This window comes from Pseudopipra pipra, chromosome Z (genome assembly GCF_036250125.1).
Source record: "Pseudopipra pipra isolate bDixPip1 chromosome Z, bDixPip1.hap1, whole genome shotgun sequence".
NCBI lineage: Eukaryota > Metazoa > Chordata > Aves > Passeriformes > Pipridae > Pseudopipra > Pseudopipra pipra.
In genome coordinates this window covers 63,606,225-63,633,334 of record NC_087581.1, presented here as the reverse complement: position 1 = coordinate 63,633,334, position 27,110 = coordinate 63,606,225, and the positions used below count along the sequence as shown (strand labels likewise).

At 41.0% G+C, this 27,110-nt stretch overlaps 1 protein-coding gene across 11 annotated transcripts in view; it reads left to right on the top strand.

The window, feature by feature from the left end:
* The window catches only part of MOB3B (MOB kinase activator 3B), a 90,146-nt gene extending 64,947 nt beyond the window's left edge, over positions 1–25,199 (top strand). For 7 of the 11 annotated variants that reach the window (XM_064641989.1, XM_064641987.1, XM_064641988.1 and 4 more), the window contains 2 exons: positions 4,571–4,773; positions 20,925–25,199. In XM_064641989.1, the coding sequence (XP_064498059.1) occupies positions 4,571–4,773; positions 20,925–20,954 (233 nt within the window). In that variant the 3' untranslated portion in view covers positions 20,955–25,199. Of the gene's footprint in view, positions 1–4,570; positions 4,774–10,787; positions 13,671–20,924 lie in introns of those variants that run through there. The other 4 variants (XM_064641990.1, XM_064641992.1, XR_010426732.1 and 1 more) reach the window with 3 other exon arrangements.
* Positions 25,200–27,110: the final 1,911 nt, after the last annotated feature.

The following is a 27,110-nucleotide window of genomic DNA, read 5'->3' as shown; positions in this document are numbered from 1 at the left end:
CATGGGATGTGACATAGAAGAGAAGGGAGTCCAAGAGAGCTGGTCAACATTTAAGCACCACTTCCTCCAAGCTCAAGACCAGAGTGTCCCCATGATGAAGAAATCGGGCAAAGGGGGCAGGAGATTTGCATGGATGAGCAGGGAGCTCCCAGTAATTTACAGGAAATGGAAAACGGATAGGCCACGTGGGAGGACTGTAGGGACATCGTCAAGGTATGCAAGGATGTGACAATAAAGGCCAAGGTCCACTTGGAATTGAGTCTAGCAAAGGACATCAAAGGACAAGGACTTCTACAAGTATATCATCAGCAAAAGGAAGGTGAGGAAAAATAAGGGGCTGCTGTTGAATCCTGGTGACGGAAGACACAGAAGAGGTGGAATTACTGAATGCTTTCTTTGCCTCAGTCTTTACTGCTGAGCATGGCTCTCAGGAGTCCCAGACCTTGGAGGTACAAGAAGATTAGAGAAAGGAAGACTTCCCCCTGGTTGTAGAAGGTTGGGTTAGACAGACTTAACACCCATAAATCCACGGGCCCAAATGGGATGCATCTGTGGGTGCTGAGGGAGCTGGCAGATGTTGTTGCTCTGCTGTTCTTCATCATCTGTGAAAAATCATGGAGAACGGGAGAGGTACCTGATGATTGGAGGAAGGCCAGTGTCACTGCCATCTTCGAAAAGGGCAAGAAGGAGGACCTGGGAAACTACTGGCCAGTCAGCCTCACTTCCATCCCTGGAAAGGTGATGGAACAGCTCATTGTGGAGGTCATAAACAAGCATGTGGAAGAAAAGAAGGTTATCAGGAGTAGTCAGTGTCGGGAAAACTGTGGCCAGCAGGTTGAAGGATGTGATCCCCCTGCCTCTGCTTGGCCCTAATGAGGCCACATCTGGAGTGCTGCATCCAGTTCTGGGCCGCTCACTTCAGAGAGGACATTTTGGTGCTGGAGCATGTCCAGCAAAGGGCAACAGGGCTTGTGAAGGGTCATTATGAGGAATGGCTCAGGGAGCTGGGTTTGTTTAGTCTCAAGAAGAGGAGGCTCAGGGGGCATCTCATCATTCTTGACAACCCCCTGAAAGGAGGTTGTAGCCAGGTGGGAGCCTGTCTCTTCTGCCATGCTGCAGTAAGAGGACAAGAGGAAATGGCTTTAAACTGAGGAGGGGGACATTTAGATTAAATATCAGAAAAGAAATTTTCTCTGTTAGGGTGGTCAGGCATTGGAATAAGTTGCCCAGGGAGGTGGTGGATTCACCATCCCTGGATGTGTTTAAGAGGCATCTGGATTCGGTGATGGGTGGTGTGTTTAGGGGTTTGGGGATTATAGTGACAGTGCTGGGTGGACGGTTGGACTGGGTGATCTTGAAAGTCTCTTTCAGCTTCAGTGATTCTGTGACTCTAAGGCGAAGGCTGCTGTGGTTGAGCTGAAGGACAGCAAACAAGCTCCTTAACAAGTTAAAAGATCTAAATTTAAGCTAGTCTGTTCCCAAGAGCCACTTGTAATAACTATGTTCTGTGGTTGATTTATTTATAACTGTAGCAGTTACAGTGGGAACAAAACATTAGGCCAAATTTTGACCTCAGAATATAAATCTAGAATCATTTTGCTCTGAATTTTTCAATTTTGATGACATTACCTTGGATTCATTCTGTTGTAATTGAGGTCAGAATAACATCTAGTTTTGAATGCAAAGAGCAGCAGTGTATGTTCAGTATAGGGCTGCAGCCACCTCCATATGCTCATTTGTACCTAGATGCTGACCAGACACTGAGCCTCCTCTGTATGCCAGGAACAGAGAGACAGCCTGACAGGCTCTCCAAGGCTGAGGAGTCTCACCACACAGCTACCAATTGCGTTCAGTGATACTAGGAGAAAGTTTTTGACTTTTTAGGCCACCATGTCAGTTTGTAAATCAGTTTTACAGGAAGGAGAGAGAAGTCAGGGAGCCATTACTTATTCTGATGTACCCAGGTGATATATTTGTGATAGTAGCAATGTTTCACTGTTTATTTGAGAGTAAATGAAATAATTTTGCAAAATTGGAGAAATTCCACCACAGCAAATGAAGCTACACAACATGTCTGAAAACTTGATGCATGTGAGGAGCATTGGGAACACAGTAAGTTTATTATGCATCCTAGGCTGTTTTATACCACCTATTTTTTTTTCTATGTGTTACTTACATGTCCTCAAATTCACTCCCTAACACATCTAAAAAGCTGTCAGATGAAAGCCCTTGCTTGCAGCAGAAGCAGTGCTCTGTGGCCTGTGCACTTACTACCTGTAACTGTAGAGTGGGAACATGGGCTGCAGGGAAGTTAAAGAATTTGTCAGCTTCGTTTATTCATCTTGTTTCAGTCAGTTAATACAGAAGTATGGATGTCTTTATTACAGGAACATTCTTCAGTAACAATTGTATGTCAGCCCGTAGAAGATAAAATAATTATTCTTCATTTTTGGGTCATATCTGTTCTGGATCAGAAAATACAGTGCTTTCATGAATTTGTCTCTCAGTTCAGTGAACCAGCTTGCAGTGAAAAGTGCCAGCTATTCCCCTTCCCCTGTTTTTAAGGCTTAACATTTTCTTGGGTATATTTTTTAATTTCTGGTTTGGGTTGATTTTACAAAAACATAAAGCAGGCTGCTGCTGTAATCATTCCTGAATTTAGCCATGCTTGATGGCTGGAATGGGATCCTCCTGGGTTAATAAGCAACTAACTGGAGGTTCTGTTATGTTTTTGATAAACTGTGTTTATTTTGCCCTTGGAAATAACAACAATTGTTTATTACAATCCAGGTGCTTGGCTAATTGTGTGGAGTTGTGTTTCAAATATTGCCAAGACATCTGTACATACAGTCATTTCTGTAGTTTAACCATGTCTCAGTTCATGTCTTGAGCATTCAGGCCTTCTCCTCTGTGACCATCCATAATACCTTTAGCATTTAAATGAACGGATGTGATAACAAAAAGCAAACATTTCTTAAGAAGATAAAGTAGTTGTGCTTTAATAGATGTAGCTATTTTTCTGATCCCTGGTTTGTATATCAGGAATAAGAAAGGCTGCACTGCATTTCTAAAGCTACTTGAAATTATTTCAGGATTTCCCCTGGTGAACCCAGTTCAAGCCAAAATCCCCAAGACATTTCCCAACATTATCTGCACCTCAGCAATGGCAAATGTAGAGGCAGTTCAGGGATACACTGAACAGGACACTTCTGCAGGCTGATGTGCTTCCCCACTCCCATGCTAACAGACACACCAATGGTCACTCAAATCCACAGGAGATATATCCTGGCACCTCCCTGGCCAGGAGTCCAAAATAAGGTGCATGTTTATGTCAATGGGACTCAGACTGGTTACAGCCACAGTTGATAATTTATGTCATCTGTGGTCAAAAATCTGTTTTCGATATGGAAATTCGAAATTCTCACTGCATGTTCTCACATCACCCTCAGTGGAACTGTGCAGTCTGTCCATTAATTCATTCCTGTGAGTGCTGAGCAATATTTAACAGGAGACTAAAATGTGAAAACGAGAAAGCTTGCAGCTTGTTAATGTAGTATCTCCAACTTCTTTCTGGAAATAATAAATGTTTTTCTTGTTCAGAGCATGAGCTGGGCTTTTTAGGGAGTAAAACCAACTGGTTGGTTGCGAGGTTTATTTCTATTTTTTAAGAAGCAATAACTACATTTATGTGGTTCAAATCCAACTCAAACATGAACTGTAACCAGAAAGTCAGGAGATGCTGCAACAAAGCAAAGCAGCAGTAGAGTTCCAAGCATGACACTGAACCATCATGTCTGAAGGACAATCATGGAAGGAGATGAACCTTTAAGCTTTTTTGGAGACAGCTCTGTGGCATACAATACCATGCAAGATCAGTCTTTTATGAAGGGCAGTTCTGAAGGAATTATTGGTACTGTTGTGGGTGCCTAGCTTTTTATTATTGCAGGTGCTTTGGAGTCTCCAGCTACAAAGCAGTTGAACTTCTAAGGTGTTTTAAGGTGTTCTAAGGACTGTTCTTGTGTCTCCTCAAAGAATTTTTCTTTTAAAGGAACAAGCAGATTGGTACATATAACTGGGAGGAAATTGAAAGCAAAGGGGTCTATCCTTCAGTCAGTTATTTCAAATTTGTTATTAAATTTGATGCTGTGAAATGCTGCTGCTGTTAAGTAAGGTGAGCAGTGTCTATTACTTCTAGGAAGAGCTCTGTATGTATCAGCTTGGGGAACAGCCACCTCATGATGTGAAACCACTGATGTTAATGGATTGGTGTGCACTGCAGTGAAAATCACATTTCTGAATGTTATGGTACTGGATGTCCCTCCATTAAATTATGCAGGGAAATAAAGGACCAGTACCTGTTAGTCTTGATCCATTAAAGTCGCTTAAGTATTTGGTTATCTTTAGTGCTAGCCGTCAGATAAATGTGTGCATTAAGTGACCTTCTGGATTGGAAAGGAGGCCTAGGAAGTCATACCCTAGTTTGCAGTTAAAATCTCACACTTTGCTCCAAAGCTCTTGTCCTGTGAGGATGACAGGATTTTTATGACAACCCTGCCTTCTTCATTCACAGGTGTTCCCTTTCCAAAGAACTTCCTTCAGATCTGCAAGAAGATTCTCTGTCGGCTTTTTCGTGTGTTTGTTCATGTCTACATCCATCACTTCGACCGTATCATCCTCATGGGGGCTGAGGCCCACATCAATACCTGTTACAAGCACTTTTATTACTTTGTGACAGAGCTCAACCTCATAGACCGCAAAGAACTAGAGCCTTTGGTAAGTGTGGGTTTGGGGAAAAGCTCATGAAAATTCTTCTCCTCCCTTCACTGAGTTTTTCTCACGCTTGTTGCAGTGAGTTTCCTCTAGAAGTAGGGTCTGTGGTTCAACACTGGAATTTTAAAGGGATGAACTCTGCCTCTGTGCACAGACCTATTCCATCTCCTGCAGTATTTGTGTGAACCTCAGTAAAAAGAGAAAAGTTTAATGTGTTTTGTGTGGAAAAGTACAAAATGGGAAATCCTGCCATTTGAAAGCAGAAGTTCATTTATCTTCTTCCTGTACTATATATTTAATATATAATTTTATTCTGTCTTTTTTCATTGATTGGTAGTAGCATGGCAGTCATAGCAGTCATATGTGAAGGGAATAGTTATCTATATAAAGGTGAATTGTGAGGGTTTTTTTAATCTTTAAATAGGTGTTTGTGAAGGTATTGTGTTAGCTCCAGAGCGCACACTGAATCTTAAGTGAGGCAAATGGAGTCAGACAAAGGTTCAGATAATTAGCAGTGTAACAAAACAAGACACTTCCTTGTGGACTGATATAGATTAAAATTAAATTCACTGCTTCCAAAAGTAAGACTCCAGAAATGGAACTACTTATGCCGTTGGTTGCAAATGCAAGCAAAATAAAATAAAAATAAAAACAGAGAAGAAAAAGTAAGACGTAATTCAAAAAGCAGTTTATGTTCAAATCCTCACTGTGGGCATTTAGCCAATTTTAAAAGGGATCAAGGAGCCTTTTCTCTATAGGTCAGAGTTTGGAAAATACTGTGTTATACAGCTTATTATGAAGTGCTGGAAACAATGGGATTTTTTTAATTACTTTTTTTACACAAAATCATAGAACAGCTGAGGTGTTGGCTGGCATTGTTGTCCAAATCCCTGCTCAAAGATGTGTCACCTAGAAAGGGCTACCCGGGCCTACATGACATTTTCAGTTGTTTCACAGAAAGGCACACTGAAAGGACATGTATAGCATAGTTGATATGAAACAATTCTAAAAGTGTGGCAAAGCGATGTTTGCCTGTGTTTCTGCAGGAACTGGAGCTGTTGCAGGTGTGGTTCTTGTATATGCTTATGCTGACTGGAGTCAGCCTGTGAAGTGAGATAGAATGGATCATCTTGGTTTCAACAACAGTTCATAAAGCCCACTGAAAGGCACTTCAATGTGGCTTATATTGATAAGTTGAAATGTATCTATGGTTTCTTTCTACCTAAGAGATAGAAAAAGGCCCTGCAAAAGAGAATTTCTCTGCCAGACTAGTGATCCTAAATTAGCTGTAGCTGTTAAATGCTGAGGGTGAATCACAAGCAAGATACGAAAGCAGGATATCTCAAGAGATAGGAATAGAGGTGATCTTAAGGCTGATATAAGAACTTTGCTTGCTTGTAATACAGAGAACATAAAAATTATTTAATGTTGCAGTTGGTGGTTTGCAGTAGTCCTGCACTAAGCTGACAGATGAAGGTTTGGGGCCAGAGTGGTCCAGGAGGTGGGCCAAGTCCAGCTGCAGAGCAAGCTAGGAATGTGCTTCACCTGTGCTTTCTCTTTGCATTCCATCATTCCATCCCTTCACAAAATTATTTGTGGGATCATAATATGATGCAGTATTATTGACTTTGCTGGGATGCACCATCTCCTGGAAAAATGTTTCACCTGTTTCCCTCTACCTGTCCTTGACTTGGGTGGATTTCAGCAGTGCAGAAATGAAAAAAAACCCAAAGTCTGTATTTTTCTCTTCAGCTGAGCAGAGAGAAGGGAAGGCGTTATCAGACAAAGCAGACATTACAAATAATCTTGAGTTTTAATGTGGTGGTTGAGGACAACCTGTGGTCTGCCAGGTTCACTGTGACAGGAAATGAGCCCACATTATCTCCCTTTATTAGAAAATGGGCCAAGACATGATTAAATAAACAGACTGCCACATGCTTTAATAAATGGGAAGACAACTGATTTATCAACAGAACTTTAAGAAGGGAGAATAATTGGGAAAGTTGGCGGTAGATGAATCATAATATTAGTCTGTAGGACTTATGCTCTGTGTTTTAAATAGATTTTATCAGCCTTTTGCAACCAAGTTCGGTAGCTATAAAATGAAATGAAGCAAATAAGTCAAACGAGGTTCTCCCTCCCTTCTGGGAGTTGCATAACTTGCCCTTTCTGCAATGAAAGAGAAGGCTGTAACTGAAAATGCTGCATTTCATTTTCCCATCCCCACCAGTATGTTAATTTGACAGATTCCTGACTTTTTCATGGAGTTGTTTTATGAGGGCACAAAAAAGGAAAGTGACGTGGTCATTGACACCAGAGGGGATCGTGAGGGAAAAACACTTGTCCACTTGGTTAATTTAGGGAAAAAGAAGAAGTCTGAAAGCATATCTGTCCTTTCCTGCAACTAACAGACAGACAAGGCAGGACCATGAGAGCTCTCAGAAGACCTTTAAGGCATGCCTTCATGGGAAGGCTATCAGGAAACAAACTTTTGGGGCTTCAAGGTGTGGCATCTGCTTTGTGCTGGCTCTCAGTGTAACCAGCTTTATTTTCCAGTGGCAGTAGTTCACCCTAATTCACTTTTGAGCCTCTTCCCATGGCCAAAACTGCCTAGCATAGAGGTGCCTATTACCTTCATCTCACCCTCACCCTGTGTAGATGACTGCTTGTCAACTTCAAATACGGCATCTAAACATGCTTTTTGGTGAGAATCCTTATGCAGCTGCCTCAGCACATAAATTTACTGTTCAAACAGGAGTGCAGCTACGGCAAGTAATGACCCTCTACTTCTTTCCTGTGATCTCTTTTCTCTATCAGCATATTTCATAGTATGTTGGATTAAAGAGCTAAACCTTGTAACTTTATAAGCACATCATGAGCAAAACAGTCTTGGTTTGTGGCATTTTACTTAATTTATTGCTGGTTAACAAAAAACTTTTGATTACAGATCTGGATATTGAGGAAAAAAACCCAATTAAACAAAAACACTTGCTGAAGAAACACTTTTCTTCCCCAGACAATAATTGAGTAAAAAATTCCTCCCTGCTTTTGGGTTTCAACTCACCTTGGTTTTGCTACACATTACATTCAGCTACTCCTAATCTCTTTGGTGGGGGGCAATGCAGGAGATGGGGGTATGTATGTATGTGTTGCTTCCTTCTTATTATTTGTTTTCCCTCACTCCAGCTAGGGTTTATTGTGGGATGGTGTCCTTGCTCTGGTGCGGGTTGCCCATGACCCACAGTTCCTTCAGGGATATACCTGCTCTGGCACATGACTCTTCCTTTCAAGAGTATGTCTCCAGCCACATCCCAACAGTGCCATCATTTGTCCTCTTCTTTTAACAGCTGCTGCTTTCTTAAATATCTGTGTGCAGAGGCACTGTGTACTTCTCTAGTTGAAATTTTGGCACTTGGTGGGTTTATTTGCAGTGGTTTCAGGAGCAGCTGGAAGTAGATGGCTGGCACAGGACAGTTTGTAGCCTCCTGCCACAAGAAGTCAGCCCTATAACCCCCTACTACCAAAACCCTGCCCAGTACAAAGCATCCTTTTCTAAGTAAATCATATGTAATCTGTGTAAGTCATATATACTTTCTGTTTCAAATTTTGTTTTAGGTTTTTTTGCCTATCTCTGTGTAATAGCTCTCTTCATGACTCTTCTTATGTGGAATATAAAAATATTTAGCATTTGACGGAAGTCTTGTGAGCCTGAATTTAACAGTGTTTGCAAAGTACCCTGGTGCCACGAAATAAGAGTTGTACTGAGAGTAGAGCTTGCTCCTACTTCTACTTCCTACCTTCAGCAGCAAACTGGATCCTTACCACGTACAAAAGAAATGAGAAGACCAAAACTTCCTGTGTTCCTTAACTTGGTGCTCACTGATTTGCTTTGCTGTTACTTTAGGAATTACAGTGCTAAAAAGAGGAAGTGAGCAAGCTTTGAGAAACCTGGTCTACCAGGGGCTGATGAGGGATATCAGTCTGAGAAGGGGAAGAGCATCTTTGGCCATAAGCCTGCCAAGCTGGCTGGCTTTAATTTAAAGGTGCCCGGGGAAAGGAACACCAGTCCATCCCACTCCTACCAGTTTGATGCTAGTGCCAGCAACAGATGCCCAGAGCCTGAAGAGGGGTCACCGGTCAGGAGGAGAGCATCTAGAGAGCACCACAAAGGAACTCCTGACACTCCCATGGGGGTCAACTTAAATGCCACTGTGCGAAGGAGTACAGCATGGGAAATAAACAAGAGGAACTAGAGACATGCACACGCCTGCAGGGCTATGCTCTTACTGGCTTGAAGGAGACATGGTGGGATAGCTGCTATGACTGGAGTATTAGAATGGAAGTAATAGGCAGGGAAGATGGGAAGAGGGTGTCACTTTCTATGTCAGTGATGAATTTCAGTGCCTGGAGCATCACCTGGGGATGGATGAGGAGCTGAGCAAGATCTTATGGGTCAGGATTAAAGGGAGAGCAGGGATTAAAGGGAGGGCAGGGACAGGTGACATTACTGTGAGGGTAATGTCTACAGGCTGCCTGACCAGGAAGATCGAGCAGATGAGACCCTTTACAGACAAATCAGAGTGGCCTCACCATCACAAACCCTGGCCCTCAGGGGGGACTTCAACCACCCCAATACTTGTTGGAGAGGCAACACAGCAGGGTACAGGCAACCAAGGAGATTCCTGGAATGAGTTGAAAGCTTCCTTTTTCAGGTGATAGAGAAACCAACAGGGAGAGGTGCTATGCTGAACCTTGTTCTCACCCAGAAAAGCCAGGATGTGATGCAGTCAGCATGCTGGAGAAAAGGGATGCCATCCAGAGGGACCTTGACAGGCTTGGGAGGTGGGTCTGTGCAAACCTTGTGGAGTTCACAAAGCAAGTGTCTAAGACACTTTCCATCATGTTTAAGATGTTGTGGCAGTCTCATAAAGTTTCCACTGATGGAAAGGGGGGAATCATAACCCCTGTTTTTAAAAAGTGAAATAAAAAAGACCTTAGGAATTACAGGCCAGTCATTCTCACCTCTGGCAAGATCATGGAGCAGATCCTCCTGGAAACTATGCTAATGTAGATGGAAAACAGGGAGGTGATTGATGACAGCCAACATGGCTTCATTAAGGCCAAATCATGTCTGACAAATTTAGTGGCCTTCAACAATAGGGCTACAGATTTGGTGCATGAGGGAAGAGCAACTGACATCATCTACCTGGAGTTGTGCAAAACATTTCACACCGTCCCCCACAACATTCTTCTCTCTGAGCTGGAGAGACATGGGTTTGATGGGTGGACAGGTGAATAAGGAATTGGCTGGATGGTCACACTCAAAGTGTTGTGGTCAATGGCTCCACGTCCAAGTGGAGACCAGTGGTGAGTGCTGTTCTTCAGGGCTCAGTTTTGTGACTGGCACTGTTTAACATCTTTATCAGCATCATGGACAGCGGGATCCAGGGCACCCTCAGCAAGTTTGCTGATGACACCAAGCGGTCGTGTGTGTGTGATGCAGTCAGCATGCTGGAGAAAAGGGATGCCATCCAGAGGGACCTTGACAGGCTTGGGAGGTGGGTCTGTGCAAACCTTGTGGAGTTCACAAGGCCAAGTGCAAGGTCCTTCACCTGGTCAGGCCAGTCTTTTTTCTGTTTAACCAGTGTGGTGTCCTCTTACAGAGCAAAGACTTCCTTTTGTGCACTTTCAGAAGTATCCAAAAATATATTGCAAATCAGTTTGTTTCCCAACAGATTCCTACGTAACTGGAAACTATTGATGGTAGTGAAATTTTCCTCTGAGGACAGAGGTAATAGACAGCAGAATATGGCCATCTAATTTGCTTATACTCCAGAAGCTGGTTTTTTTATATGTCACATCCTGTGAAAACACATTTTTCTCCGAGGCAATTTTTATAAACAGTTTTTAATGAGAACAGAAAATATTAATTACACTTGAATGAGAAAAAATAGAAAAGTATATTACTCTTGTGTGCTGTTCTGCTAACTGTTGAAATGTTGATTTTATTTGGATAGAGAGACTATCAGCCATGGTAGCAACTGAATAGTATTGGGGATGGAAGTGGTGACCATCGGTGGAGCTGAGTGTATAAAAATGGTGAAGCTGGTAATTGCCTCTATGAGGATGGAGTTCATCTGCAGGATAAACAAGAACAGTAGGATTTTCTTGCCTTATTCTCCATTATTCTCAGTGTAAAATCCTCCATTCATTTCTGATCACATTTTGGTGTAATATTTCAAGCTGTTTGAAAGTAACTAGCACACAGAAGTCAGGATACCACATCAAGAAGTCTCTGTTTTTACATGAGTTTCTCCAGGTCCCCTGTTTGTTTCCGGGTAGGCATGTGATGCTCAGGTGAACACTTGAGAACTTCTCTTTTATGCTTTTTGCTTTGCCAGGGCTACAGAAAGGCATAAATATCAGTCCCCCAGCTCTGTCACTCTGTCACTTCGCCTCTTGCATGAGGCCCAATTAGCTGCTACTACACATCTAGTTTACATCTTTTCACAAAATAATTAGCAGCTTTGCTGCATCTTTGTCTATACCACAAAAAAAAAGTTTACTCATCAGGCAATTCTTTTCCAGAAATGCCATAGACATAGTAGAAATACTGTAAACGTAGCATGTCTGGCACTAGCCCCATCCAGTGCTCACAGTGGAAAACTCAGCAGTACTAGGTTTAACAAAACAGGGCAAAGTACTGGTATTTTGACACAGGTGCACTCAGACGAAGCATGACTGAGTGAAACAGGATGCTTAAATGAGACTTCATCTGCAGACAAACTTTTCAAGCATATATTTTAAATGAAAGTATACCTTTCTTAGTTTACTTGGTGTTTTTTTTCAAATCACTGGTTTGTCTGCTTAGCTGATTTTTTTTTATGTTGAAAATTAGAATTTGCACTTTTCCGATCCATTATCTCCACACGTCCACTTGCAGTCTTCATGTGTGAAGGTATCCACAAATCAGTAGAATCTGAAATATAAATTATTTGTCAGTCAGCAGAGGATAGTTTTAGCTCAAAAGTACAGGAGAATTAGTTTCATTATAATCACTTGTTCTTGTTTTCACTATCCTTTATAGCTACCCAATTCTGCTTTTATACTACTGCTCATTGCTGTCGAAGTACAGCCCTTCAGATCCTTCTGAAGTGTCTTGTGTTACAGCACTTAGAAGAAGCAGGACAACAATAATATTAACATACTGTTTTAAAGATATCTCTGGCTTTTTATCCTTCTAGGTGTCTCACTGTGTTGTATCTCTATCTGTCTGGTTTAAGCTTTAGTCAGGGAACATGTAAAGTTCAGTCTTGTTCGGAGTCATAGATGCTGCTCATGCTCCAGAAGGATAACTGATCATTGCCCAAATAATCTGTTGTTTACAGATTCTGACCAAAAAATGTATCAGTGAAGCTTCTGGATGAAAAGCTTCTCCTTTTCTCATGCCTTGACATTGGGCCATTCAGAGGGAGAGCTGACAACTCCCTGCCACTCTGTTAAGAACAGATAAGCACAACCCAAACAGCTCCTTCTGAAGAAGCTGGCACCCGACTTTGCCATCCTTTCTCTGTTATGGCTTTGTCTGTCCTCCCACAAAATTGCACACCGTGCCCTCTACTAGATGGAACTGAATAGCACTGTACGTACAGATAACTGAGTCAAAGGTTGTTTATCAGAGTGTGTGTGTGTGTGTGCGTGTGCTTTCAGTGGTTCCCTTTAGGCACATAATGTAGGCATACAACTATTCTAAAACTGTTCAAAATTCAGATACTTCTTTGTTCACACCATTAATTTATCTAATAATTCAGTTTTCCTGCAAGGTTGCTGCTTATAGTTGCTTTATCATCACAAAGTGGTAGAGTGACTGAGTACTTCTTCAGGTATTATCCAAATATAGATACACACTCACTAAACCAGCTTGAGGTATAATTTCTCTTAATTCCCCTCTCCTGTTTGTTTGCTTTGGTAAAAGCATTCCTATTCAGGCAAGGCTTGTCACTGATGCCAACTAGAAAGCAGTATTTTTTTAATTCTAAAAAAAATCCAAGCAAAAACCAAAGAGCAAACAACAACAAAGAAACCAAGCATTCCCTGCCCCCAGTCCAAATATGGGGATAATTTCCAACAGTATTTCTTTTGCACTGTACTTGAGAATTTCTCAAGAAATGGATCTGGTCACTAACTAAACAAGAAACCAGTCATAGCTAAATGCCATCTTTCCCATGTCCTCCAAGTAATTAGAGGGGAATTGAGAACTTTAGGACTTAACATTGCTGAAAAGCAGAATTATCAACTTTGATGCTCAAAGAAAGCAGAGTCACAAAATGCACTGCTATGTCAGATTTTCTAGTGTATAATTTCTGACATACATGTTTTTATCACATCAGCTGCCTTGCCTGCACTGAACTCAAGACAGAGGGACTTTCCTAGTGACAGTTTTCGATATGTCATCTGCTCATCAGAGGGATTGAAGTGGTTCATTTTGGTGCTCTGGATTAACCAACTCTGCTGCCTGGTGCTTTGATACAGTTCTCTCTTTTGTGGGTACATAAGTACAGGTGTCCGTTTCTGGTAAGGAGGACACCACATAAGTCCTCTTTTAAAGTTTAGCTAATGACTGTAAATTATAGCCTTTTGAATAAAAAGGGCTTCTCCAAATTAATTTACATTTCACAGTTTGCAATAAACATCACCACATTTGTGCTTCAAAGAGATTATTAATACAATGAAAACAGGGTTGTAGTTAACAGTCCAGAATAAAGCAAGAACAGGAAATTTTTCAAGAAACTTATCCCTACAACTGTCTTCAGTGTTGCAAAACATTGAAGAAGCAGAAACTAACTGTGAAACAACAGCTGATACTTTACTCTTCTTTCTTTTCTTTTTTCTTTTCTGTTCTCCTTTTCTTTTCTTTTTATTGAGTGTTGCATTGGGCTGTTATTATTCTTTCTAAACCTACACAAACCAGAAAACTAAGAAACAGCAAGTCCAATTTTTCTAATTGTCAAAAGAAAAAAAATCTAGTGTCACAAAACTTGGCAAGTCTGTAAAAGAAAAAAAAAAAAAAGAAAAAGGAAAACTATATTTGTTGCCCCATTTAAATAGATCTGTTAGTGTATAAAATCATTTATACAAAATACCTACTGTATGCAACAAAACTGTAGTTCATAGTAGAGAACTAACATATCTCCTGATAAATTTTCTGTAAACTTCTATGATACAGTTTTACTGTTTGCTTATTCACTCTGCATTAACTCATTGCAAAAAGCAACACATTTAAAGTCCATTTAGTAGGGTAAGATACACTATAACCAACTTCTATTTTATTGTTACAGAAGATAAAAGCATATAGAAGGTGAAAATATCTCCTTGGGATATGTTGCCTTTGAGCAAATCAGTCATCCAAATACATGTTCTTTGTATCTACCTGGATCTAACCCTACTCAGAGGTTTATTTGGAAGTGTAATTTCCTGATCCTGTTCCTGCTTGCAGTCAGCTGATAAAATGCCTTTTTCATCAGTGATTATGGGTTACATTTGCAGACAGGAGTATTATATGTGTCCTACAAACATCACCATACAAATTCAGGAAGAATCAAATAGGATTATTGTCAGGCTGTCCTTAGCTTCAAAATAACTATCCTGAAGCCAAAGAGGTTGTCTGAGAGATTAATTTAATCCTGTGCATCATGATAATGGAGATTCATTCAAGTAGAAGTTGTCCTGAAACCTAACAAAAAAAATACTCAAATGATCAATATACCCACTGGATAGCAATTACTAGTGTGTCGGGGGTTTTTTTTCAGTCAGGTTGTAGAGACAGGGGCAACTAAAGAAGCATAGCAATTTTTTTTAGTGGCTTTGAAGAATCCAGTTTCTAAATGAGTACTCAGGGCATGGTTCTAACTAAAAATTCCAGGGAAAAAAAGAAGTTTTGTAGATGACTTTACTGCTACAGTTCTGGTTTCAGCCTTCCTATCCTGGTCAATTAGCTGTCTAAATATAGATCAATTCTGCAGCACGGGATCATAGGCCTCATGATCTCTGCTATTCCATAGAAAACAGCCTCTTTTGTCACCAGGATACAAAGAGCTTTGTTCACTTTATAATTACTTGTCAATTGTTGAAACCTTTGTGAAGAAAGCAGCAAGAAAAAGCTGCAGAATTCATAGCCATTTGTGCTTTGAAGAACAAGCCTTTTTCTTCTTCATCTGCTTATTCTGCAGTTCTGATTTGAGCTACGAAAAAACTGAACTGGCTCCATTGGTACATCACTGGGCCTCTCTGTGTATATATGGGATATATATGGGATTCCCTGTAGCTGTGTCTTGCTTTTCTGTTGCCGAATGTAGAAAGGAGAAAGGAATGTCCCAGTGATGCTTGTGTCAGCTCAGCAGAACCTTCTAGTCTTAAACCTGAGATCAGAAGGGCTGTTTGTGTATTCTCTTCCTGCCCAACACTGTGTATTTATTCACAGGATTGTTGCACATATACTAAGTTCCTTAACTATAAAAATGTGGTTAAGGCTGTGCACTTTTCTTTTTCTTTAGGTGCAGTGTTTGAAGACATGAGTGGCTATCTGTGGAGGGTTGTTTTCTCTAAGTCAGTAAGCTGAGCAAGTGAATTTAGCATGGGGTCCACTGCTGGCACCTCCTTGCTGTTGGCCACTTGGTCAGGTCTTCCAAGCTGATTGGTGCTTGGAAAAAAAGCCTACCTGGGGTGGGTATCCCTGATGTCAGGAGGCAATACTTTAACCACTTGTCTGCTGACACACTGGTATATACATCTTAAACCCTCACTGTTTAAAACAGTTGTCAAAGGGTTAAAACAAGCTGTTTCCCCACCATCCTTAGGCTTGTTTACTGGCAGTAGGAGGAGCTGAGGAGGGGGAATGTCAAGCCATGCTTTGCTTCAGTTTGGGGAACTGAAGGTGAGGGTGGGGCACAGACACTGAAGGAGGATTCAAGTGTTTAATGCAACCCTGGTTTTAGTGAAGGTCATTATTGCATTTATTATTATTTCTAGTGTTTTTATAGAATACTATTATTTGTACTATTTACTCATGTCACTTCTCCCACTTTCCCATCAGCTTTTGTACAAGACAGACCCCTGGCTTCTATTAAATACTGGTACAAAGGCAATGTCAGTTTGGAGGTTTTTTTGCCTTTTGTTTTGCCAGTTCTATATTTGACTGATATAAGCACAGAAACACAGTTTTCTTAGAAGAGCGTAATTATCTATTGGGAACTCATTCTTCTTGTAATCCATTCAGATTCAATCATCTCCCCACAGGTAGGTATGTCACGTTAAAAAGATTTCTTCAGCTACTCATTCATGCGGATTTTTTCCATTCTTTTCCTGCTGCATTTAAAGGTGAGCTGAGGAATAGAAATTAAAATAGTTAGATAAAGATTTATGTGGTGAAACTATCTGAGATGCATGTTGGAGCATTATGGAGGGGAGAGGACAAGACATCCATCAGTGATAAGGATTGATTACCCTTTTAGGACTGTGTTGCTTTTTTCCTTTCATCTGTGAAATCACCTTGGTACTCCCTGAAAAATATTCAGGAAGTCATCCTTCCAGGAAATCATAAATACTAACAAAACAGATAAATTTCTAGTGCTTACAAAACGACTTGTTAACATTAACTTCAGCAAATAAGTAAATACTTCAAGGACTTGACAAAGAATAGCAAAAGTTTTTCTTTGCATTCCTTAGAAGTTAGTTCTGTGTTAAATTCTCCTCAGCTGCTGGTCTTGGGCATATTCAGCACATAGAACAGGTCCAGATTTCTGTTTTGAATTTTGGATTTGAAAAACAGCATTTACTTCTGCCTGTATTTTTTGAGGTAAGTGTGTAATCCAAAATTGAGAGCAGGAAAAGTCTGAATGCAGCAATTGTTGCCTAAAATCTGAGAAATAGTTCTCTGGACAATTTTGAGTATAGAAAAGCAAAAAGCAGTTCTTTAATTGAGGCACCATAGGTGCACAAAATATATTACACCCCCGCACAGTATAGGCCTTTACAGTTTTATAATACCATCTAATTACAATATCTGGACATTACCTCACTGGTTACACCCATCCCCAAAACTGTCCCTCCCATTGGACCACCCTTGCCACACCTCCCGAATTTGAGTCAGTGGTCTCAAAACAACCACCCCTTCCTCCCAGCCCTCATACTTTCGTCATCTGTGTCCTCCTTGGAACAGCTTCAAGGCCTCTGAGTAGTTTTGACTGGTTACATCAAGTGGTGTGACTCTGTTATGTCTTTTTCTGTGTACGTTTCTGCAGATAAGGTGTTTTTCACCTTGCTGAAATCTTGACAAGAATGTTAAACAGCATTTTAGGAATCTGATACAAAGGTATTTAGCAAACTAAAAGTACTAGTGAGTTATACTACAATTTTATATAATATAGATTTTAAGGCGTAACAATACAGAAGCATACTCTGGAGTGTCTGGTTATTAATTTTCAAGAGGAAGTGCATTGGCTATCAAAAGCTCTGGTATGGAGAGTTTCTCCTAACAGTGGGTTGGGTGTTTAGTCAGCACAGAAAGACTTTGAAAGTTTTAAATATCTTTTCAGATGTGTGCGTGCCTGTCTGTGTCTCTCTGTTTGATTATCTGGTTCCCTTGTCTGTCTGTCATTTGTATTTCATTTAATATCCAGCTGAGATTGGGTATCATAACACCTTAAGCCAAAGAGTCAGCATTTCGAGTCTTGGTGCCTTCTCAGAAGAGTCAGTCCACAGATAGTTGTCATTTCCCATGTTTGAGAGTACCCTTATGTGCTTTTAATTGATAATTGGTAGTCAAGAACATACCTGTACACTTTTCACAATTTAAAATTAACAGTGAAGTTTCAGAGAAGCACAAAACCAGGAGGACTCAGGAAACACTGAAGAAGGTTCAGCTTTGAGTTTGTTTTAAAGACAGTGCTCAGCTGTGGCTGTGCACCACCAGAATAATTAAGGAGCCAGATCTCTGTGGAGGTTTGAGGGGGACTTTTCCACTAAGTGCAGTGGGACTGTGTGTTAAGGTCCCTGGTGCCTTTCAGAATCCATGAGAGATATTCCAGCAGGCTCTGTGAAGAGTGGGTGATTAATTTTTAAAGGTAAGTCTCTCAGAGGGGGCAGAGTTTGGGAAGTAGGAGCAGTTTGCTCTGTAACAGGCTCAGCAGTAGGCTCTGCAGCACACAGCATGCCTTGTGCTGCCATCCAGCCAAGGTTGGACATGGGGGTATAACCCTTCCTCTCATTCTCACCAGCATTCTGAGTGAAGCTTTTTCTTCACCAGTGTCATAATCATATCAATCTCTTTGAGAAACCATTTCCTGTTTGTTTTTCTTCTCTATTTTAAATTCCTCTAAAAAAATAACAAGTGGAAGTAGGTCACTCTCACAAAGCTTGTACTGATTTACTATCACACGTATCATGGGCTTTTTTTTTTCTTTAAATCTCATATAGTTCACTGTCATTGGCTGAAATCACTAAAAGCTCAAGCACATATATGCAGGAATGCCATGCGACTGTGCTTCTGTGTCCTTCATTTACCAGTAACAATATAGGTCAATAAAGAAAATGTTTCTGTGCGTCAGAGATGTTGATATTTTGTAAGTGTTAATGTATTTCTGACTTTACAGCTTTGGTGAGCATTTCCAAAACAGTAGCCAAGTAGCTGTTGGGACAGAAGGCCTGCTAGGTAGAAGCAGGGGGAAACTTGCAGGGCCATTTGCAGCAGTGTTCTCCTGATAGGGTGGGGAACTAGGATTTAGGGAGAAGACTGTGGATGTAACTGTATAACCAGACAAAAATCCAGAAATTAAGGGAGAGAGAGACTTGGAGATAATTTGTATTACTATACAAAATAAATTTTGCCTCTTCAAAAAAGTTAGGAATGGCATGATAGGTTCCTGCTTCATGACTCCCCTGGCAAACTGGTTTAAAGCCATCTAGTTTACATCTTATGCATAGGTCATCTAGGCTCCTACTCTTTCCTTTTCCTGGAGACATTCTTCCATATCTTAACTACTGCCTCTGATGCTGTTGTGGTTTGCCTCCCACTGTGCCTAAAGGAGTATGGCCCAGGTTGTAATGACTCTGATACAGTCTGCATTACTCCCGGTACTGCTTTTCTAACAGGATAAGATGCTACTGCCTGACTGCAAATAGCTGTTCAGCAGCAGTTGCAGAAAGAAGTTGTAGTGTTTTACCTCGCAAATCTATCAGCTGTAGTCATAGGTAGTACACTATGGACATGCAGACACTGAGTATGTGTAAATTTAGGGACCTGCAAAGATAAAAAATGCCTCAAAAATTAATTATCACCTAATTAATCTTCAAGTAAGGGGAAAAAAAAGGGATAATTTAAGATCTGTGAAGAGTACACAGACTGTGGCAATGAATACTTCATGAGTGTATTTCACCTCCTATCTACTTGAAGCAGATATTGCTGAGGAAGGTGCTGCACAGTCCCTGAAATGTGTGTGCCTCCTCAGCCTGTAACAAAAGCCCTGGCACCACTCTGCAGAGGCAGCTCTGAGCGCAGACCACTGGGCAGCACCGAGCATCCTCTGCTGGGGAATCCAGCTTTGAAAACGGTGTCAGGCCCTGTCAATAGAGCTTCTGCGTGGTGTCAAACCACATCAGAGCTTATGGTCACTGCCCTGGCCTGCCCTACCCTTCCCAGGAAGACTTTCCTGATGGTTTCACATCAAACTGAGTCCTGATGGATTTTAGCTTCTGGACGCTGGTAGTTGTCATGGTGTGGATGCAGTAGTGTATTATATGTTGCCCTTCATTATTTCCTAGCATAGTTGCTTTTTCTGATCTCCCAAACAAAGAAGACAGGGAGGCATTTTGTATCTGCTTGTGTATAAAACAATAGGAAGTTGTCCAACACTGTGCTGAGTTGTAGTAAGTTCTGCATTTGGTGTTCGTTGTTCTGAAGAAATAAGACTAAGTGCAGCTGTTTGAAAGAAAAACAAAACAACCCAGCCTCCCTCCCCTGAACATTTAAGGACAAAAGGAGACAGATTTTTCCATGAACAAGTCACAACAAATTACAAATTGCATTCAACAAATTACATTCAACAAATTACAGGAGAAGTAACTACTGATTCAGCTTACTGTGGAGATCACACATTACTGTATAAATTACTGTACTAATTACCATTGTCTTAATAACAAATGACAACATTCCATTCTGTTATATGTAAATAGCAAATAATGCAAGATGAATTTACAAGAAAGAAAAACTAGTTAAAGGTCTGGAAGCATGAAGGGGGGTGGGGGGTGGGGAGGAATCCTACAATTCTGTGTAGGATTTTAGGTGGAGAAATAATCTGCTAAACACAGGGTAAGATACAGTTACAACACTGTCACAAAGCTGTTTGCGTTAGATCTTATTTATCTTATAACAAATTACTCAAGAAATCTAAGAAATTTTCAGGCTTTGTAACTCTAAATAGGTTTTCCAAGGGAAATACTGTGTGGTTGGATTTTTGTGGATGGCTGTTGGTCAGACATCTCATAATGTCTTTCCAGAAAAATCTGCTGGCAAATATGAAGTTTTATAGAATGGAGCAGCCAGTTATCAGATAGTTTGTATCTGAGTGCCTGTAAATCAGATCAAATAAAATTCTATGTGGATCCTAAATCCCAGTTCCTAATGGAATCAGTGAATGATTCAAGACCCCATCCTAGAGATGAAAGCCACAGTTCTGATCAAGTCCTCAAGAAGATTTGTGTACATGTGCCCTTTTGTCCATGTGTAGGCAGAAATAACTAGACAAAGAAGGTATATCTAGGATTCATGTTGGCAACAGGTTCAATGAGAATGATTGGAATCCTTATTCTTATATTAAATTAAAAGGTTTCTGGCATTTGCAGGTGATTTATTTCTTTTGGGGGGGGGGGGTGCAGCACCTTTTACCTGACATGGCTAGGGATTTATTAGGTTATTAAAGCTATATGCTAATTGCCAGTTATGTTCATTTTCCTTGAAAGTGACAGAGAGAGGCAGAACCATGGTGGCATATAAAACCACTTGGATTTGCAGAGATGCAGAAATACTGACAGAGAAGAGGCCTGTGCACACTTTGTCACAAATGCCATTTGCTTTTTTATTTCTCCTTCTCATTTTACAGAAAGAGATGACAACCAGGATGTGTCACTAAAAACTACCTACTGAAGAAAAGTAAAGTCCAATTTCCTTCCTGCTGCAGAGTTCAAGAATGTGACAGCCCTCACGGACTGAGCCTGCTTGTTAATCCCTGAAAGTTGGGAACCACAGTTACTTGCTTCCTTCCACTGTCAGTGTTCTTAACCCTGAAGATGCTGCTAAGAACCTCATCTGAGCAACATAGATTACTGAGAAAAAGAATAGTCATATTAGTTCTAGCTCCTTTATTAGGAATAAGAACCTCTTCAGCCACAAACAATGGCAGTGCTTCTGCTGCTAAAGCTTTATTGAAATTTAGGTCCCTGGGCTGGCCTCCAGATTCGTTGTTTTCAAATGAAACTGTATGGTTAGCTGCAATCTTACTTTCCTTTTCTTTTGTTTCTTGGTATGTGCTTTCTTTCCTAACTGCAGCAGACTATTAAGAGATTCTGGAACTGAAGAAGACTTAGCCTTTAATGCCCCCCACCCTGCACCAGGCCACCCAAGGCTTGGCCCCCATTCCCAAATGCCAGTGAGCCTTGTGTTTCCAGGAAGACAGCCATGTCCCTCAGCTGATCAGTCAGTTTGTTTCATTGTGACTCCTAATTGAATGACAATGGGAGGGTTTTCGATCTCAATTACATGAGCAGGAATCCAGATGTAGCTATGCAGTGCTGAGGTATTTTCTTTCAATTTAAGCTGTGACTGACAGCAAATCTGCTCAGTATCTCTGCTGTAGTCAGCATTTTCCTGAAGTACTCTATGAATACACCAATCTGTCATGTAATTTCATAGCCTTCTGTTCCCTTAGAAAAAGGATCCTTCTCAGTCACCCTAAGGTTTCATCTTTTCAGAGAAAAAGAAATTTAATTTTTGTAACTTGGCGGAAGATACAGTAAAGGTGAGTAGTATAAAGGGTAGAGCAGGGGGGGATAATTGAAGGTTTCTGTTGCATCTAAACAGTGTCCAGCAGTGTGACTTCCTTTCCATACTGGACTAACATAAATTTTTTTTCCAGAACTCAATCCAACTTAATTAATACATGTATGGACAGCCTGGAAGGATCTGTTGCAGTAAATCAAGTCTTCTATGCCAAATAGAGGAGGCTTTCTTCTGAAAAAAAAGAGTGATACTTAACAGAGGGATCACAAGAGAGAGACTATTGAATAAATGTGAATCCAGTGGAACACACCTACATATTTTGTGCCTTGTAAGGAATTTTGCACACTTGTGTTATTGTGAAAGATTACTTTTCCTGAGTAAGTGCTGAACCCTGTTGCTGCCTTCTTCTCAACCGAGTTAGATATGTTTACATCTTCTGAGACAGCATCAGAAGAAAATCTCGTGGAGTATCCAGTGATGAAACAGAGGGGTAGCAGACACTAAAGAATAACAGCAAACCTTTTCTAGCTTGTGTTGTAGCATATTCTGATTTACTTGCCTGCTTGCTTAAATCTGGGCTTGTAAGTATAAATGATCACATCCTTGCTGGGGAAAAGTGCTTTTGTCTGTGAACATTTAGTGTGGCTATGGTGGAGGCTTTTCTGCATCTTTAGAATTATGCAAAAGACTTTATCCTTTGGTTTCAAGGGGATGGACCTAAGTGTTCCTACCTCCTTTGGTGGTCTTCGCAATCAGGTTAATTCTTTGGGGATTGGAATGTGCACACAGATAATTTCTGGTCTGCTGGCACTTTTGCAGGTTATAACTAGTTTGTGGAATTCATTGCCACAGCTACTGCTGAGCTTAGTTGCCTCATTTTAAAGAAGATGAAAAATGTTCCATCTTTGGAAGATAGCATGTGGTTCATGTAGATGACAACTGCCTGGAATTACAACTTCAGTTGCATGTGAAAGGGTTTCTTGAACTCCTCCAAAGTGCCTGGACTGTGATACTGCTTGACATGGAGCTGTAGCTGATACAGTGCTCTTGAATTTTGCTGCGGACAGTTGCCGTCTGGTGTTCTTCTGGCTGGACAGCACAATATTTGAAAGATTAACATGAAGAGACAAACGTGTGGAATTGAAAAACATGGTATTTTATGTATAATTTATGCACAATTTATTCTTCATTTTATTACACTACTTACTATATGCTGGTTTGAGTCTGTTCGCTGTAGCTCAGTCTGAAGATTAAGCAGAATTACATTCCTGGTGAATGCATTAATTTTGTGAATGCAAATCTTATCTGTTGGAGTGTTTTCCTTTTTTTTTCTTAAACTATTTTCTTTTTTTGTACAGCACACTGTATGAGGCAAAGGAGGGAAATGCATAATTGAATCCTAGAGGATTTGTGTTTGACATGATCGAAATTCCTGTGTTGGGAAAACCCCGTTATAACACAGGAGCTGAACCAGCTGCAAAGGAGTGCAAAGTGTACTGGTTTTGCTTGCTTATTCTACTGGGAAGAACAGAGAGTTTGATTCCTCCAAATGGCAGGGTTTGGCCTTTAACTGAGTATCTCCCAACAGGTACTCTTGCTTCCACAGCAGAGGTATTCAGCCACCTCCTGGCCATCTCGTGCCATGGGCCATTTCCCCCAGTAGTTGATAACCCAATAAGAATAATGTCTGGACTGTGGCATCACTACATAAAAGTGTCATATTACTCCTTCCCATAGAGGAAAGGGGGCAGCATCCTCTTGGATATTGTGATCCCAGCTTCATCAGTAATTTGCTCAGGACCACAAACAGACAGAATTGTGTTTTGGTTGTTATTAGTCTTTCTAACAGGTCTTATCATTTACATGTTTTCCTAATAGTCCCAGCATTCCATATGTCTCTAGGATTGGGGAAGGCAGAGGAGAGAGGGGAGAAAGAGGTTATTATTTGGATTCGTTGTTTGTTGTAATTTTTTTATCATCTTTCTTGTTCTTCAACCGGGTTTTGTTCTTCTTGCCTAAAAAGGTTTTTTTTGGTACTTACCTTTAGAGTTGCTGTTAGTGTTAAGGTTTAAGGCACTGTAAGAAGGAGACCACTGAGACCACACTCAGCATTACTTCAGAGTGCAAAAGGTTCCTATGATATCAAAATTGCCTTCAGTGGTTAAAGACATTTAAGCTTTCTTTGATTGTCTCTGTAATAAGAGATTTTGTAATGAACTTCTGCTTTGTGTGAACATAGATTAGTGTCACCATAGTGGCAAATGTAACATGAAAAAAATCTTAACCTCCCTTAGGTTTTATGAAGGATGGAGTCCCAGGGTCTATCAAAGAGTGTGGGGTGAAACTAATGCTTTTTATCTGATTTGATAGAAGTTGGGGACTTATGAAACTTAATGAGTTTTCTCGAAGAACTCAAGCTCTAAGCACCTGACAAGGTGTTTGATTCTTTTGACCCGTGGGTTCAATAAGAACAAGGCAAGGGAAGAGGAGAAAACAGTTAATTTGTAACTCTACAGGGACCTACAGACAAGGGCTCAAGATGTGCAGAAACGTAATGGGTAAACGTTGTCCCCAGCAATCACAAATTCCAGATCTGGGCAAAGGATACAGAGATACAGGATACAGAGAATGGTACCCTTTGTAATCAAGAGGCCATTATTACCAAGTCTCTATTAACAGCAGACTAAAAGGGTATTTTAGCACTTTTGTACTTCATACTGAATAAATTACACATTTTGGAGCCCTCTTACAAATTCCTTCCTGTTGCTTTTTCCCTTTTCTGCTTGTTCTTGAGGTCTCAGGACCAGCCTTCTGCCTTTCAGTGTTCCTTTTTTCTTCCTCAAGGACAATGCTGTTACAAAAAGTACCTTTCTCACCTCTCTCTGTGCCTCCAGAAGGGCTACCTCTCATTTGTGCCCTCTGAAGAGAGAGAACTGGCTGTGCATTGTCTCTTCAGAAAACCAGAAGCAAAAGAGCAGGAGGTACCTGCAAGAGCAGCAAAACAGAATGCACTACATATAAAATAGAAATATGCTCTATGGGCTTTAGAAAGGGGATAACACTGGGGAACCCAGTATAGACAAGTGGTCAGTATTTAGACATTTTTTCGTATATGTTGTAAGAAATTTTTAATAAAAGACACTTTTAATAAAAGACACAATAAAATAATTATGGAGACTATTCCAAGGGCAAAGCAAGCCAAATCGACACTGAGAACCTGGTAGTGGTATACATTTAAATCTAAAATGATCAAAAGTTAGTTTTTTATGTGTTTTATGCTAAATAGACAGTGATTTCCAAGGTTTAGCCAAATAAGTTAGAGCTCTTAAAGTTTCTTTTCTGTGTTTTAATAAGTTTTCCTGTTTTAAATGCAGATGTAATTAATTGTTATAGACTAGGAAATCAGGGAATTTTCCTTCCCCCTGCCCCACTCCAAGGGAAAGAAACGGAGTGAGCGGGGGGGGGGGGGGGGGGGGGGGGGGGGGGAAGGGAGGTTATTAGCATTACTAAAGATGTAGCCAGCCTGGGTTAATGGCCCATTTGGAGAAAGAAAAGGAGAGGCGAGGAGGCAGGAAAGGGGGAAGCCCTGGCCGGGAAGGTGAGAGGCGGGGTTTGGGGTGGCTAGCTCTCGGGGTGCAGACAGGCAGTTTGTTGGGGAGGGGGACTGGAGGTCTAGCTGCCTTTTGGCTGTTAATCCTGGGGAGTTCGACCTCTTGTCCTGTTGGCTTCGACCTGCCTGACTGTCCCGCCCGCCGGAGCTGCTGTGTTTCATCGGAGAGTTTTGCTTGCCCACGGGAGAGGAACAGGAGTTTTTGGAGACATCACCGCCTGAGACTGCAGTGAGTCCTTGCCACTCGAGACAGCGGTGAGTTCCCGTGGGAGTGGGCAGCCTGCCTTCCTTTTTGTCCCCACGGAGACGAGGACCCCCCATCTCCTCGGCTTCCCCACGCGGCCCGGGATCACCCCTCCGGTGCCCCTCTTCCCGCGGGTGATTGCCGGAGCCCACTGCGCCCCTGCCGACCACGACCAGGTACTGCAGGTCCTACAGCTCCAGCGGCCCAACAGCGCCCCCTGCCGACCACAACCAGGTACTGCAGGCCCTACACCTTCCAGCGGCCCAACAGCGCCCTCTGCAGACCGCAGTTAGGACCGTGTTAAAGGACAGAGGAGTACTCTTTTAGGCTTCTTGTTGTGGTTGTTGTTGCTGGTGTTGTTTTGTTTTTTTGTGTTACTTTTTTTTTTTTTCCTTCTTCTTTTTTTTTTTGTCAACATTCATATATTTCTTAATAAAGGGTTGTTATTTCTCCTGTTTTTCCAAATTTTCCTCGAGTAAAGCCCCTTAATCTGACACTACAATTGCAGAGAGAGAGGAGTTTGGTCTACCTCACAACTCATCCTCTTTAGCAAACAGTCTGGTCTCTTCAGACTGAGACATTAATATAATTAAAAGTTATAATGATATTCTCCCAGAGAAAAGAAATAAATTACTTGTCTAGTCTGATACTTGTGTCTGTGTATGTACCTGCGCACATTGATAGATAGATAGACAAATAGATATGTACATAAATGTGTATGTGTGTGTGTGTGTTTGAGTGGGCATATGGATGTGGAAGTATCAGCATATGCATATGTACCCTCCCTGCTCTTCCTCACACAATAGATTTCTTACTTTTGTTAATATTTAAGGGGGATGCATCTTTCTAAAAAAATAAGTGGTTGATTCCTTTTTCTCCTCCATTCATCAGCGCTGTTTGGTGTGTTAATATTTTTTTAATGATGTCATGTGTGTCTTCGGCTCTTTTAGTTCTGTTTGTTACTAAACAATGGTTGAATTGTGTGGGAAGAGAGACTAACTGTTATAGTTATTGAAAGAAAAGGAAAGTTTACTTTTCGACCCAATCATAGGGGATGAAGCAATGGAATACAAATATGAATAAAATAAACATATTCTGGCAGAAGTGTTGTGAAGTTGTTTGGGATCTAACTCTTCAGGAAATAAAATGTGTTTGGTTTTCATACCACAGGGTAGAATTCCCTGGCAAGCTTAAAGAACTCGGAGATGAGTGAGATCCATCACTGCCAACTCACCAACTTGCTCACAGCCCTCCTGTCATCAGTGTGACAGCAAGAAAAATGGACCAAATGTTATGCTAATGAAAACTGGCCAGCCTCTTACCAACACCAGTCAGACTAGGCATGTGGGTAGCCTTTCTTTAGCTGAGCTGGTCTGCTTGTTCTTGTTGGTCAGATCTTTGAACTTGGATAACTCGTGGGTTTCATCGTGTTCTTC